Source organism: Cynoglossus semilaevis, chromosome 4 (assembly GCF_000523025.1).
Source record: "Cynoglossus semilaevis isolate Cse_v1.0 chromosome 4, Cse_v1.0, whole genome shotgun sequence".
NCBI lineage: Eukaryota > Metazoa > Chordata > Actinopteri > Pleuronectiformes > Cynoglossidae > Cynoglossus > Cynoglossus semilaevis.
In genome coordinates, this window is record NC_024310.1 from 13,770,471 (window position 1) to 13,786,962 (window position 16,492).

Consider the following 16,492-nt stretch of genomic DNA (forward strand, 5'->3'; position numbering starts at 1 on the left):
TTATCATGATTTAGTGTGACAAAAGGACGGCAGAGAAGACAAAAATATAAATAACACATACATTTTCTAACAAAAATATTCACATTACAAAAGGCACTGGTTATGTTGACAAAAAAATACGACTACGTTTGTGTTCTGATTATAAAATTTAAAGAAACAAAACGTTGAAAAAATAAAGTCTAAACAATGTGGAGTTAGAGATGATTACCGCCCCCTGCTGGTCTCTTTACCAAAAAATAACACACGTGTGTTAGATTTTTTTTAATTAACGTCATTATAAAATTGTACCTCATCATATAGCAAGTACAATATTGAATAATAGAACGTATCTAACAAAAAAGCACAGACACTACTATATCATACTCCATTATAATAAACTGTTAAAGAAAAATATAAATAATAAATCTATTATCACTAGACGTCACTTTATACAGAAACATAAAGTAAGTGAAAAAAGAAAAATATAGAAAAAAAGGACATGTAATACGTTCCAATGAGAACGTAGACAGGGTGCATTTTATAAAGAACAGTCTTTTCTATACAGTCATTTACTATGGTCTTTGGCAGTTATACTATGATCTTAACACACATCTCTGGTTTCCCTTTTTAAGGTTTTTGAAATATGTTGTTTTCTATTGCTGTCAGTTTTTTTATACTTACAAATATAATTGTATAATTTGCATAATTTGCATTTATTTAAGCCCAGTTCTGTCGTTGTTGTCGTCTCTTACTTAAAGAGTAAATGTCTTAAAGAACCCATTATCATCTGGTTCTGGATTCCTGCTAATAAAGGTTTTACTTCAGTAAGGCACAAAGTTATGATAACATGATTGCAACAGTTTGGTACATTTTACTGATGACCTCTGAACTGGCATCTTTTTTGTGTGTATTATATCGAAGGATTCAACTGGGACTTGGGAGTGTCCAAACCAGTTTGACTTATTCTACCATGTTCAACCTGCAAGTGACGACAGAAGGTCAGCAACCACATGAAAGCAGCCTGAGGCTTCCTGTTGATTTGCATCACCAACACAGTACAAAATCCCCACTGTGACTCATACACAGACACACACCCACAAACACGCTCCGACAGTTCAGGTGTTGACCTTTTCTGTGTCTTGTCCCAGAATAATGTATTCTACATTAGTACCTGGAAGAAAATGAAACAAAAACACTAATGTTGAGGAGAAATTCTCAGTGGTAGAAAAAGTAAGGCCACAGCTGCAGAATGAAAGAGATCTTTGAGCTGCAGCACAGCTGAGCCTCCAGGAGTAAGCACAGGAAGCTATCACCTCACACTGCCATCAATGATGCTGTCAAGCCTCAGGACAACAGCCAAGAGGGCGTGGGTCTTTTTTTTTTTTTTGGAGAGGAAATTATCTTTGGACTGGATCCTCGAGCAATGCTAAAAAAAAAGAAGAAGGATTGGATGTCAGCAGAGTAAAAAACACTTCCATAATTAAAGCTGTAGTGTGGGAGTTTTTAAGTGCAACTACCAGGAACATCTTCCAGAAACATAGAATAGTGATAGTATGTGAAGCACAAACTTTTCCATGGCAACACTGGAAAATACTAGATGCTAAAAAAATATAGTAAGAAAAGTACTAAGACTCAAATTATACTTGCCTGGGTAAAATATCTCTGACCAACAAAATCCAGAAACCAAAGAGTGGACAAACAAGTGTTTAGAACACAACCTTAAACTTTTTCAAACAGAATTGTAAGAAATTCACTTTAGCTTCACATCCTGACAGGTTGCAGTGATCTCAACTTATAAACAACGTGATAGGGAGAAATGATTACGTTTTACTGCAAGTAGGGTGTTGCCATGACAACAAGCTACTGATGTCACAGAGAATGGGTGGCTCTCCTCCAGCTGCACTGCCTTTGGTTTCCCAGAATCCTCCTCTTTCCTACCCAGCCGGCCTCTGGTACCTTTTCCCCATGTGTACACCTCCCCATCTGTGAATTAAAACGAAGAAAAAAAACAACGATGACGGTGGTGTTCTGTCTGCAGGAGGATGCTGAAGGCAACACGATTGGTTGAAGTTTTGAATTTCTTTTCAAAAACGTGGAGGCAGCAACAGCTGATTCTCTGTGCAGAAAAAACATCAAACAGCCAAACCAGGCTGCCTCCAGCTTTTTACAACAATAAAGACATTTAAGGTCACATACACTACTGCAGTATTTCTATGTCAATGTCAATCAGTGTAGTGTCCTTATCAGTGAAGCCTCAGTTGAAGCTCCACTCAGTTCCTCTTTGTCATCCACTTAAAAAACTCTGCAAGAAACTTGTCGTCCAATTAAACTGTTTACTTTAAAAACAGTTGTTCAGAGTGTTATCAAAACTACAAAAATAGAAAAAGCTCAGAGAGTTAAACCATGCCTAGTCATTCTCACACAGTACAGGTGTGAGAATGACATTTCCCACATATTTTAAATATATCAAAAAAATAAATCAAACATTAATTCCCAGTTAACATATTAACTTATCACAAACATTAATGAACCAAACGTTCCTATAATGACTATCATGGTACACTGTGTATAGGCCTTTGACCTCGGGTCAATGTGTGGGTGTGTTTTTGGCTGACATCTCTGTGACTCTTCTGTCTGCAATGTCCCACCTCTTCCGGAACGAATCACACCCTTATCAGTCTTAATTCTTAGTTAAGTGACATGGATACCATCGTGCATTCCACAGCCGCTAATAAACCTGGGCAGACGTTACCCGCTCTGACCCGAGTGCACTGACATTTACAACAGAGAAGGTCACATCTCATGTAAGTAAACTTCACTCACCAGATCCAATGGCCAAGGTGAAAGCGTCTCCACAGGCAGCAGTGGTGATGCCCTGCAAGCCCGGGACAAGGTACGGAACACGGCTGCTATGACGAGAGCCGCAGCCCATTTGGCCGTGCTGGTTACTGCCAAAGGTAAAACACTGTCCTGCCTCTGGTGGAATGAACGTGGCAGAACAGCGGTGATGCACAACGTCTTGGAAAAGCTTTTACTTGCGACAGATTTCGAATACTTGAAAAAACATCAATCAATCACAAAATTATAAAAAACATATAAAGCATCTTAGGCCAGATTTAAGCCAGCATAAAATGCCAGTCCAATAAAATGCAGAACAAGATATTCCACAGAAAAGTTTTAACTAAAGCCTTGAAAAAAATTAGAAAAAGTTCCTCATCTCCTGAACCCCCATCACGAAGCCTTGAGTTGCATTCAGTTATTTTTTGACTGTCTTTAACAAAACTGCATTAACAAAAGTGACAAGGTTTTTTATCTACATGTACTGTACCTGTGACAGCTACAGAGTGGGCCGTTCCGATGTCAATGTACACAATCTTCTCACTGTTCAGTGGAGCTGTCTGAACAGGAGCGTATGAATGAACTTCTTCCACCTGATGTGAAGGAAGAGGTTCATCTCCCACTGTGATCTTATCCAAGCCAAGCTTGTTGAACCTGAAAGCATGAATGCAAATCATTAATAGGAAAAAAATTGCCAAATGTTGCTAGCAGTTAGCATATTTTAGCACTGTTTCTTCCATCCATTTTCTACCACTAAACCCTTTAAGGTTCGAGGGAGAGCCTCAGCCAATCACAGCGGTCAACAGGGTACAGCCTGAACACTGCGTTCGCCGGGCACATACAAAGACAAACAACCGTTCATTGATGAGAAATATCGTGAAAATAAAGTGCTGTATGTGCTGTGTTTGTGAAAACATGCATCTCCTGTACAAACATGTTAAATCTGAAAGTTATTTTTTGTATTTTCTGCTGACACAAAGGTACGGCTGCACCTCTTGCACCAGACCTATTAAACAAGAAAGAATGTATCCCTGTGAGAAAACCAGTCATTTGTCACTAGAGAAGAATGTAGTCCAACTGGTTGTGGACCAGTGCATCTTTCACTCACCACCACCCACATGCACATGCAGACCTCAGACTCCACAGTGACTTAACCAAAGAGCTTACAGTGAACAGATGAATGGCTGTTGTTGATTTAGAGATAGTAACTGTAAAAAAAAAATCACAAATGAGGAGAAACTGTGTGGCATTAGTGTTTTAGAAACAAGTAAGAACGACCATACTGGGTCCAGAGGACTTTTGAAATCACTGAGAACTTTACTTTATTAATTCATAGCAAACGCTGATTTTATCATTGTTGATTATGTGTTTGTAGAATGAAACACATTATTTGTTATTTCCATTGTTTTTTGTGCTTTGCCAGTGTTGTGATAAAGGGGGAATAAAGCCACAGTGATTGGCACCTTCTGCTTCTTCCCAGTCTATCTGTAAACCAGACACTTTTGATCACAACTGCTGTACTTTCCCATTCAAAGCCGAGCTTAAACTTTATCAGAGTCTTACACCTTAAGAACTTACTGGAAATATCTCATTTTTTGCTAATTAAGGTTTTATACATAATTGACTGATTTCATACTAGCATCAAAGTACAAAGAATCTGAAAAAGCCTATGAAGAATAAAGTCAGAATGTATTTCCCACAGACTCACTCTCTGGTTGCACAATCACTTTAGGTTCCCAGGCAATTGTGCTGACATTCTTTTTTATGTTTGGTTCAAGAGTTTACAGCTCAGAAAAACAAACTGCACAAAACAACTAACTGACAAAACAGTTAACGACCAGTAAGGAAACCAATGTGGTGACTCAGTTAGTTATTAAAGTCCTCACTTGCGGAACTAGTTGGCAGTTTGGGTTTAGGAGGGTCTATATTTAAATTTAGACCTTAAGCCACGTGTCAAACTCAAGGCCCGCGGGCTGGATGCTGTCCACTGATTTATTTTGTGAGGACCGCAGAATATTTCAATCAATTTTTTTTAGATAAAGTCTATGGTGCTTCAGAGCTTATATTGACCATTTATTACCACTACAACAATGTATTCCATAATGTTGAGAGATCTATGAAGGAGAAGCAGCAACACTTCATCAACTTCACCCAAAACCTGATTCATCTAGTTCTGAACTGAGATATCTGTGTTTGTCTTGAAAAAGTATGCCACCTATAGGCAACAAAAAAAAAGCCAGATAAATTAAGAATATCTCTTACGGTTCATGGTCAGGATCAGGAATGGATCAGGAATGTCTGGTTTCTAATTAAAGAGTAAAGACTGTGACAAAATGGCTGCACATCACCAAATACCAGTCGGTGCAGATGGTTTGACGACCACAAAAACTATCACAAATATGTCTGATTGAGACCAACAGAAAAGTCTCTCATGGCACTAACCTAAATCCAACAGGAAGTTGACCATTTTTAGATCAATGCTCAGGTCATGGCTAAATGTGTACAGTGAAAGAAGACATCCTTGTCCCCCTGTATTAATCAATACAACTTCAAATGTGTAAAGTTTCTTATGTCAAAATATATTTTATATATTTAACCACATTATATAAATCTAGAGTGACTTGACTTCAGCGTTCGTCTTAAGAAAACAAGTATTACCTGTTGCTTCCACAGGCCACAATCTTGTACTGTGTACTGACAATCATGGTACAGTCCACTCCACAGACTACTCTCTGGGCCTCAAATTCTACAGGTAAACAGACCTGTTGGGGAGAATTGTGGGTATGTTGGTTGCCCAGCCCAAGACGACCTTTCAGACAGAGTGACAGAGAGAAGGACTGAGATAAAGAGTTCCGGTGCTCCGGTCATAAATCACAGCACGTGACACTAAGAGTATACGTACAAAAATGCAGTGAATTTTAAAAACATGGCCTAATGAACTCTACCATTGTCTCCTCTTCCCCAGGCAAATACTTCCTTTTCATTGGTCACAGCGACAACATGGGAGGCACCACATGACACCTGAACCAGCTCGTAGCCGAGCAGGGCCTCCACGATTTTGGGCTGAGAACAAAAACAGAGGGACTGTGTTATTTTAAATGTTTGTAGTCCAGTTCCTGTATTCTTCAGACTTCAGGCACAAACACCAAGAAATGTCCAGTGATTGTGACCATCCATCCACGAAGTCGCCAGAACTCAGGGGTTGCTTTGAGACTAAACGAAAAGCCTCCTCTGAACTACATCCACATTATATTTTGAAAAATAATAGTTTAGCATTTAATCACATTATGATATGAAGTGTTCTATAAGTATATTCAATATTATAAATACAACATGGAGTTGTTGTCCTGTACCTGGGTTACATCATTGAAGTTACCGTGTCCAAGACAGCCATTGCTCCCACTGCCAAAGGTCATGATGATGCCTCTGTCTGCAGTTAAAAAAAAAAAAAAGAAATTCAATTTAAATCTCAGATTGATTTAGGTGTAATGTATGAGTAAGAAGTGAAATATATCTAACAATAGATTTAGGAAACATTTATCTATTATTATATTTATTTATTTATCTATCTATATTATTATATTATAAATATTTTTGTTCTATTCTCAATAATGTTTATACTAATGTGTAGATTTTTTTACAGTTTTAGTAATAATTTACTTAGTAACTTTTGGTTGGATAGAAGTTAAGCTGTTGTGCAGTAGCCTGAGATTAAATACACTGGAATAAAATAAACACTGATTTCCTGATGATCACGATCAGACTGTGGTCAGTTGACAGCACTGAGCAGTGAAGTAGTTGGTGACTGCTGTAGAGACCAGCACACTGACCTGTCATGCAGGTGGTAAACAGATCTCCACAGGACACAGACTTGATGGTTACTCCAGACTGACCCTCCAGGAAACGAGACACAAACTGAGGCTGCATCTGGTCTACGACACCAAAATGACTTGTTTCACCGGATCCCACAGATGGAGCCTGAGGTGAGTCAAATGTAATTAAAAAAAATATATTAAAAAGTATATAAAATTGACTTCAAAATAAACATTTTAAAATCCCATCTGTTTAGTAGATGTTTTTATTTTCTGTACACCGACCTCCCATGTTATCAGACGACCTGACTTGGTGATGCCCATCTTCTGTGTGCGGCCCAGTGACACCTGAAGCACCTCTGTGTTGAGCATTGGCAATCGTAGGGGCGTAGAAATGCCACTTCCCCATGTGTATACTGAAGACAGAGGGAGGGAGTGAACCTTCCCTGGTCCAAGACCAACTGCATCATCTGGGGAGATTCAAGAAGACAGTGACAGAATACAGTAGAGTTAATGTAATGGAGGCTTTGACTTGTTAAATCTATGTTATTTTATTGCATTGCTGTGTCTGTGATTTCAGGTGCATATCTTTATTCTCTTTTTTCTTTATTCAACCGACCTCTGGACCTGTTGGTAGGAACTCTGCCTCCCGGCCTTCCTTGAGAACAAGTTTGCACAGTGGACAATGGTTTTTCTATCCTAAAAAATATGTTGAATTTGTGTTGAATAAAAGCAAGAAAAACAATGAACTATATAAATTGTACAAAAGCTGTATTGTATGTACTACTGTCTCTAGTCCTACCTGCGCATTTTAACATTGCCTATATCAGTGTAGAGGTTGAACAAAGGTCTGATACATATGGGCAGAGCCATGATTTCGTTGAGTTGAGGCCGTTTGGAGGGATCCAGATTGAGCATGTTGAGGATGAGCTGTCGCAACTCTGGGCTGTACCGGTCTGAAATCGGAGCAAATGTTCCGCTCATGATCTTCAGAACCAGGGCAGGCAGATTCTTAAAGCAAAAACCAAACAGTCACAGGTAACTATATATACTGTAACCCACTTTCCTTCTGCAGTATTAGGGTTTTTACAAGACAGGTAGGGGGAAATCTGTCTGTCTATTCTTCTTATTCCAAATCCTTTGGAATTTGGTAGTTTTCCGCTCAAAAAATATTTGTTATCAAGATAAAAAAATATGAGAGCAGATTGGAAACACTTCATGCACTTATTTGTTTCCGTGTCAGTCATGCTGTCAAATTAAACCTACCTTAATCTCGTAAAAATGATTTTTAGCAATAGTTAACTACCTCAGGATGGAGCTAGGTACTAAATCCTACCTTCTGACAGTACCTTTTGAGTAGGATTTTTTTTTTTTATAAAATTATTTTCCCTACTGCTGCTTCGAAGGCTCTCTTCAAGCTGGCTAGCTCATACAGCACACATCCCAGGGCCCAGATGTCACTCTTCTGGTTATACGGTTTTCCTTCACAAAGCTCTGGTGAAATGTAGCAGGGAGTTCCAACTACCTGCAGAGTACACAAATGAAGGGGTCATTCATGCTATGCTAGCAGGTGTTAGCATTCAACAGATCCAGGTACCGTCGTATCGTCTTACAGTGTAGGCTTTGCTTTTGCTGACAAGAATTTTCGAGATGCCAAAGTCACCAATTTTGACGATGGTCTGGTGCTTGTCCAGTAGAATGTTCTGAGTCTTCAGGTCCCGGTGCAGGATGAGCTTGTTGTGGACATGGTACAAAGCCAATAAGATCTGTACAAAGAAGTGAAGAATTGTGTCCTCGTCGAGCAGGGAGTTGCAGCGCTTTTGGATGTAATCTGCCAGAGTTCCACCTGCATGAAGGAAACGAAACAGCTAAAGGCTTAGAATTGTGTCAATCAATCATGTTTTGACTTTTTAAACTGATGATGTTTAAACTGTTTAATGTGACACACATTTTCAAACTTGATTTTATACAGTAACAGTCACCAGTGCTACAACATGTGTAATGATAGAATATTTATTCAATTGTATGCTGCCCTTTAACCCTGGTCATGACCCAGACAGCCTGTAATGAGAGATCACAGTAAAGTACCTGGTGCGTACTCCATGGCTATCATGAGAGCTTTGTCTTCCAGGAAGTTCTCGTAGTACTCAATGATATTTGGGTGGTTAAGCAGTTTTAGAACCTGACACTCATTCTGAGCTGCCAGACGTTCGTCTCGAGACATCTGCTCCACCGGGATTTCCTTCAAGATGACAAAGGCTCCATCGCTACGCCGCCGGCACAAGTGGACAATACTGACAAGTGAGAAAACAAAGAAGGTTTGTAGACAGAGTGTTCTCAACAAACAACATTGTGGTCTGTGTGAAATTTGGCAGTGTGTGAAAGTGAGCCATTCACTGTAAATAAATGTAAACGTACAAATGTGTAAGTGAAAGGGTGTCAGTGTCAGTGGGGATCTTGGAACATAATAAAGACAAAAACAAACATGTTGATATACAGCGAGTGAAGATCATTTACCAGTTATTAATTAAGAATAATGTCTGGTTTTTATTTTTATCAAATATAATGAAAACTTTTTTCCTTAATTATCCAATGTACGTTTATACAGATTAGTTCAATGTATTGACTCCTTTATCGACGTTCGTGGTCGTATTTTCAGTTCAATTCATGTATTTTATAAAGTTTTGATACTAAACTAAACTAAAACCGTGTGCTACAAAAAACAGTCCACCAGACACACTTGGATTTGTGTCCTACGTTAAAGAAAGTTTTAAAAAGTGGATGATAAACATAAAAACATGTCGTAAACGTTGGATTATTGAGAAAGGTATAACACTTATCCGTATAAGGTAGCCTTTGTTTCACGCGTTTTATAAACTGTGATGTGTTAACTTCTTTACTGTTTGCAAATTCGACGCACCGTTACTTTTCAGAAAGTACCCAGAACTTCCGGTCCATTTTTCCCTCTGCCCACGTCCAACAGATAAATCAGGGACAAAGCAGGACGTATGAAAGTGACTTAAATTGTCAGTAAACCTTTCACATACCCGAAAGCTCCTCTTCCAACGACTTTGATTTTTTCGTACTTTTCCATCTCCACCATAGACGTTGCTGTCGTTTCTAGGCAACCTCATCTATAGAAAGCCACGAGGGACAAAAGCAAAGCAACAAATTCGATTTTTTTTTACCCCCAAATCTTACAACTTCCTTACAACTTAGACTTTCCCACAGATGTACTGCATTATTATGTGTCAAGCGTGTAAGAATTACTATTGTTTTTAAAGAAATCTCATTAAATGTAATTATTTAATCCACAAAAACATTTTGTATGAGAGGTGAACCGTCATTCAAGTACAATAGCCCGGCAGAAAGTTATTAACAGAAGATTGTTGTTGTTTATACTACAGTGTATCTTACAAATAAGTTCTATTTACGGGTATTAAAAGTACAGTAATATAATATTAGGTTTTGAAAACATGTTGGCCAAACGATGATGGATAGCATCTGCCTGAGATTGAAGAACCCAATAGAAATTCTACTGTGAAACATTAGTTTCGTTTGCCATCTGCTGGTGACATTTGGGATCTACGCTCTAAGATGACAAACACGGTCATTTACATAATTGCGCAGGACAACAATGAAGGAAGGATTATTTCTTTACTAAATACCCCCTCCAAAAAAAAACTAATTAGTTTTCATTGTTACAGAAAAGCTTCACGTGTGTCATATGAGTTGAAACCCTTCTTTTTTTCTCCAGAACAAGTTGTGATTAGAGTTTTGTAACATGGTAGGTTATACTAAAAAACAACAGGCATTGAAGAATGACACCAGTTAACCTGGTTTTAGCTGACAGTTGCAGCAGCCGGCCGGGTTTTCTGTTGTTGTAAAAGATTGGACATGCTCTCCTACAACTAAAATGTTGTTATTTTAATAACTGTCGTTTTTACTTTTGCAAAAGCAGCTGGACCATGTTTATAAGGCCGTGGTTTGTGTGGGTGTGTGTTGGCAGGAATCTGGTGATAGAATACATATCACGATACAGGGGCAACTCTACTTGAGTCTCTTAAGTATACTTTACTGCCTGCTCCTGGGTGGAATACAATGTTTATATAATTTGGTCTTGGGTGGTTCATTGTAAGTCAGGAGATGATTGGTTTCCATAACACTGTTCAGCCACTGGCTTTTTATGTGTTGGCTTTAAAGTAGAAGTTGAAATGAAAATGAAGTTTAACCTCAAACATTTAATTCTCACAACTGTTAATGGGGAGGAAAAAACTAATTAAGGCCTGAATGATGCGTCCGATTTGCACAAAAGTCCTGTAGTATTTTTTTCGCAAAATTAGTCCCTTAGTACTAATAGCTGAGGGATATTAGCACAAATAATCCCGTGATACTTTTAACAACTTATGTTTGTGTTTTGTCGTACTTGTGCTAACGGTATAGGTTGCTGAAGGAGGTGCTGTCACAGACTGCCATAGAGGAGAGAAGCGTCACTCATGGTTCAACCTCTGCCCCTCCCTATGAGAGGTTCCAAGCCTGAATGATGCGTCCAACAGCAGCAACAGCAGTAACAGCAGCAGCAGCAGCAACAACACCCACTCCTGCTCTCCTCACTCCATTCGGCCAAGACAGGCGCGTCTACGGCGACGGCGGCAAAACGAAGAGAACCGTCTGCGGAAGAGAAAAACACGATAGCGGTGACAGGAATCCTCTGGAAGAAGGAACAGAAGCGGGAAAACAACATTGGGATGTGGGGGCGGATACGCGGGGACAGTTCTTCTCATAGTTGTGCTCAAAGGATCTAGGAGAGGAACATTATAGAGAAGGAAAAGGGATCTCCTGCAGCAGGAGCGCCAACAGAGCCTCCTCGTCACCCTCTGGGGGACACTCCTTTCACATACTTGGCATACCCGTCCAACAGAAACAGCGGAGGAGATACTTAAAAAGCTCGCAGCGATAGGAAGGGAGGCGCTGTCTGTTTGTTTTGACAGGAGCGCTCAGGATGGAGGCCCTGCTGCCTGTGGTCAAGAGCCACCCGGGAGCCTCGGTGCTGGTGATCGCGCTGCTCTTCAGGGCCACGCACCACCTTCTGAGGAGGCTGCCGCTGCCTGAGGTGGTCAAGAAGGATGAGATGCGATGCTGGAAGTGGAGGAACCTCTCGGTGTCCATGGTGCACTCACTGCTGACTGGAGCATGGGCCCTCACCTGGTAAGTCCATCTGTCCATCCAGTCGAACATCCATCCATCTGTCAGACAGCAACACCTGTATGACTGACTGTCATCACCTGTGGAATGAGCGCCTTCGTAACTTTAATTAGTAAAGACTTAATTTAACATCCTGTTATAACAATTTGCTAATTAGCCGAACCACTAATCTGTTACATTTTGCGGAGACAGTCGATATTTATTTGGTGTCGATAAAGTAAATTATAAACTGGCAGCTTTTAAGAAGATTTCATACAACATATGTATTGACTCATCTGTAAACCTTGTGTGAAGTCTTGAAAACAGACTGGAAGTGCAGACGGTGTCCACATACTTAAAACAGATTAAATTATGATTATGTAATGGACTTCAGCCATTATTCTCTTCAGCAAATCACTAAAAAAAATCACTAAACTATTTGTTTCATGTTAAAAAAAGTCGTACTTACATTAAACAGTTGGGGTTGGGTTTGTTATTTTGTCACATTACTGTAGTTTTTCATTAATTAAAAAGGATTTTCTCATAACTAAACATGTTATTTTACATTGGTTGTCCATCATTGGTGTGTAAGAACAGAGGTGGGATTCTCACCGACCCAGCAGTTGGTTTAAGGTCGGACCACAGAGAAATCTGAAGACTTTAGAGTTGTTTCTTTATATTTTGATGTAGGAAATAGATCTGGACTGCAGACAGGCAAGTCAACACACACACACACACGTACACACGCTGTTGTTAACAAAGCCATAATAGATGTTCTTTTTTTTCTCCTTGTTGCTGTAATGCAAAAATGAAACTTCTGTATGTCAAGCAGTCTGCAGTGCCGTGGTTATAACTAAACACAGCAGACAAACAGTTGACGTTAAATGAACTGTACTTAATGTACAGTATATTCTCAAAGGTAAAAAAAAGACACTTGATTCGTTGACTGACAAATGTCCAAGAAACATTGGATAGCCATGACAACTTAAAACTCTTACGACATCAGTATAATCTGTGTTGACTTCCTCTGAAACATGATGCACGTGTAGAAAAAGAGCCAGCAGTTTACTTCAAGTTTTCAAGTTTATAACAAAATTGTAAACAATTTTATATTGAAACAAAATAGAGGAGATTCTGAGGATCCACCAACAATGTTGTTCAAAATTTTAAAAACAAGTTTTTTTTCTCTCTTTTTGCAACAAACCTAAAGAATGATTTCTGTTTAGTAATCTGGCAGACAGAGTCTCATAGGAACACCATTGTCTATTGATTGTCCACATGGTTATGTGTAGGAGTGTTGTGCATGTGACTATGTGTGTAAGTGTGTGTGTGCGAGTGTGTGTGTGTGTGAGTGTGTGCCTTAGTAACAGTCTGTGGCAGTCTGCAGAAGAAAGCATGTTTAGACAGTGGAGACAGTGTACACAGTGACAGGTCTTAAAGTGAGCAGAGAAAAATGAAGCAGACTGAAGCACACACACATACACACACACACACACACAGACACACAAAGCTGTTTTTGACATTTCCCTGAAATATCGTGTTAGAGAGAGTTTTTGTTTCAGTTAAAAAAATCTCACTTTTCACGCCATCACTGTACTACTGGAGATACACAAAGAATGTGTCAACAGGAAAAACCTGTCAGCTGAAAGACTGGGATGTGAAAGAATTTTCTGGGGCGTGGACAATCCTGTGACTCACTTTTTAACATTGAGAAGTAGGACAAAGGCCAGTGTTTTCAGTCACTTATCACTGTGTTCAACACTTACAGGAACACAGTGGTGGAGTGGTAATGTTGCCTTTACATAGAGCACAGACAGACAAATAACAGCAGGTAGATCTATGTGTTGTACATCTGTATCCATCTGTGGCCAATCCAAATGATGGAAACATTCACTGATGGCTGGTTTGGAAAATAAAAATAAAATAAGAAATATGTAGTATTCAGACAGAAGGAGGCAGAAATACACTAACATGGAACAAAAAACAAACACTGTTGAACAGACTTTGTCTCTATTTGTTCAGAAATAAAATGTGAGCTGAGACTCAGATGTGTAACTTATTTTTTCCCAGTGTGTTGGTTTGGCCTGAGACACTGCGCAACATCCACTCCTACCACACTCCTCTCTCCTACCTGCTGGTCTGCGTCTCAACAGGTCAGTGAATGAACCACGGCAAAAAGCTTGTTTTACAAGAGGGTTCTGTGTTGGTGACAGTATGTGTTGATGTCCTGAATGTAAACTTTACACTTATTGGTAACACTGAAAACAAAACTGAGAATTGTTTAGGTCTATTTATTGACAACGGTTGCAGTGAAAAACAACTATGAAGTTAGCAAAAACAACAGCTATGAAGTTAGAAAAAAAACCCAAATATTTAGTTAGCGAAAAACAACAACTACTGTTGTTGACCTGCAGTATTCTGAGAGCTCTGCACGAGCAACAGCTGCTGGTAACAAAGTACGGCTCTATCAACGTTCTATCTCCGTGGACATCACAGTATTTTCATAACTTTCAGTTGAAATGATGATTTTGGCTCCTGTGAAAAGCACTGTGTTGATTTTCCACATATGATGCTGTAGTTCAGTGTGCCATGGTGCTGAGCCAGCGCTCTGGCCACTCACTCGGCTTCATCCCAGGAAAAAAGCTGAGCATGTGGCCCAGGGGCTTCATTTCTGGGAGTCCCCAAAGTTAGTCGTCCATAGACCTTGTATGATAGGCATTATGGGATTGGCAGCAGTAGGAGCCAATACTGATCATGTAAGTGTCTGCTAAATGCACAAGTATAAATGATAATAGTAAAATGTCAGGTGCATTAGTTATCACTAATTATTGAGGGCCATACAGTTCTTGATTTTTATTTTTTCAAAGTGGCAAACGTCTTAAATGTTTTTTAAGTAACACACCTACCCTTGTTTTGGTGTTGTTTCCTCTTACTTCCTTGTTTTGATTATACACCACATGTCAAGCACAAACTGCAATTTGCAACATTGCCGTCATACCTCTGTCGAGGACATGTTGTGTTGGCTCTTGTTGCCGGTTTTAGCTCACGGGTTATTGGTTCTACTGTGGCACAGAGCCGTTAGACTGACGGCTGTCTGATCAGTGTATGGACGGCTAACTCTGGAAACCTCTGTGCATCATTTGGATGAGTCATCAGCCAGAATTACATTTTCAACTGAAAGAATTGAACACATTATCGACCAACATTCTGCTGGAACCTGTTACTGCAAAGTTAGATCACAGTCTGTAGCTTTCTCAAACCTGGCATCTTGAGCCTGGGGTCAAACTGAAATGTACATCTATGTAGGTATGATATTTTCTTGCTTAACACCACCATGTAATGACCATAAATCACAAGTGGGTGTTTCGTCTTAATCACCTCCGGCTCTTACGATCAGGCCCTGAGGAGAGGTCTGTCTGACTTCTCCTTTTGTCAGTGGTTGGACTTTATTTGCATCAGTGTGTTACCATGGGAGAACAAATCTGTGGAGGTTTGTTTTAACAACCATAAACAGCTACAGCTGAAATGTTGTTTGACATTAAGCCACAACAAGAGCGTGTCATTCACAGAGAAGACCTAATAAACAGATGACTCATGTCTTAAAATCATGATTTAAAGAGAGTTAGGATGTGGAGTGTATTGTTTATGTTTTAAAAATAAATACCAAAAGAAAGTAAAATGGGATTAACGTTTGGAGTAAATAATCTGTGATATATATATGTGTATAAATTGAATCAGAGTATGAGTCGCAAACCCAGCCAAAGGATGAAAAAAAAGTGCGACTTTTACTCTGGAAAATACAGTAATCGTAAAGGCAGTATCTACAAAGTAAATACATTTATGTACTTTTCTCCACCTACAGGATACTTTGTGCAAGATGCAGCTGACATCATCTTTACAGGACATGCAAGAGGATCATGGGAGTTCTTACTCCATCATGCACTGGTAAGAAGACTTGACTGGAAGTCCAGAATCTGGTGATACAAATAATACAATATATTGGGATATACTGCAGTACCATAGGCACAACGATATATTGAGTTTATGTTATATTTGATCCAGTCCTGTAGAATATTGATACAGTATTGTGAAAATGAAATATTGTTCAGTAAATCGACCCTAACACCCTTAATTGGTTTAAAGTAAATTCAAACATATAAACAGATAAATGAAGCGAAATAAACATGCAAAAATCAAATCAAATCTGAAGTCACACAGAGCCTAATGTCCTGAGGTCATGACCAGTGCGGTTTTGTTTATTCAAATATGGGTTTTGTTAGTTCATGATTCAAACGTACATCTGTTACGAGGACAGAAACCGTTAAACCTCCTGATGTTTACTCTGCCAACGTCTCTGCCTCTCCCCTGTCTCCTCAGGTCATCTGGTGTTTCCTCTACACGCTCTACACGCAGATCTACGTCGCCGGAGCCGTCCTCGCTCTCTTTGTAGAAGTCAACAGCGTCACTCTACACATGCGGCTGATGCTGAAACTGGCCAATGCTCAGTCCACCTCCATCTACCAGTTCAACAAGTTTGCCAACTTCTTCACATACGTCACCTTTCGACTCAGCACTCAGTTCTATCTCACCTGGTACATCATCCACAACTACTCCTGGCTGGACCACGGTGGATACTTCCTGGTCACCATGATGATGATGAATGTGATGATCTCCATTTA

General features: G+C 39.5%; 2 protein-coding genes across 2 annotated transcripts; one reads left to right on the forward strand and one right to left on the reverse strand.

The window, feature by feature from the left end:
- Positions 1-1,352: 1,352 nt before the first annotated feature.
- On the reverse strand, positions 1,353-10,079 carry nek8 (NIMA-related kinase 8). The gene is made up of 15 exons (XM_025055280.1): positions 9,677-10,079; positions 8,718-8,923; positions 8,243-8,475; positions 8,023-8,154; positions 7,432-7,640; positions 7,249-7,328; positions 6,915-7,099; positions 6,648-6,795; positions 6,171-6,247; positions 5,763-5,880; positions 5,476-5,626; positions 3,308-3,471; positions 2,803-2,955; positions 1,804-1,962; positions 1,353-1,405 (listed from the first exon to the last, which is right to left on the reverse strand). The coding sequence occupies exons 1-15, from the start codon at positions 9,730-9,732 to the stop codon at positions 1,377-1,379; spliced, it is 2,100 nt and encodes a 699-aa protein (XP_024911048.1). The 5' UTR covers positions 9,733-10,079; the 3' UTR covers positions 1,353-1,376.
- A 1,107-nt stretch (positions 10,080-11,186) lies between these two features.
- Positions 11,187-16,487, forward strand: tlcd1 (TLC domain containing 1; the record flags this gene model as incomplete). Its single annotated transcript, XM_008309399.2, has 4 exons — positions 11,187-11,837; positions 13,884-13,966; positions 15,676-15,758; positions 16,191-16,487. Coding segments are annotated over exons 1-4 (669 nt in total), but the record flags the coding sequence as incomplete, so codon positions are not given.
- Between the last annotated feature and the right edge of the window lie 5 nt (positions 16,488-16,492).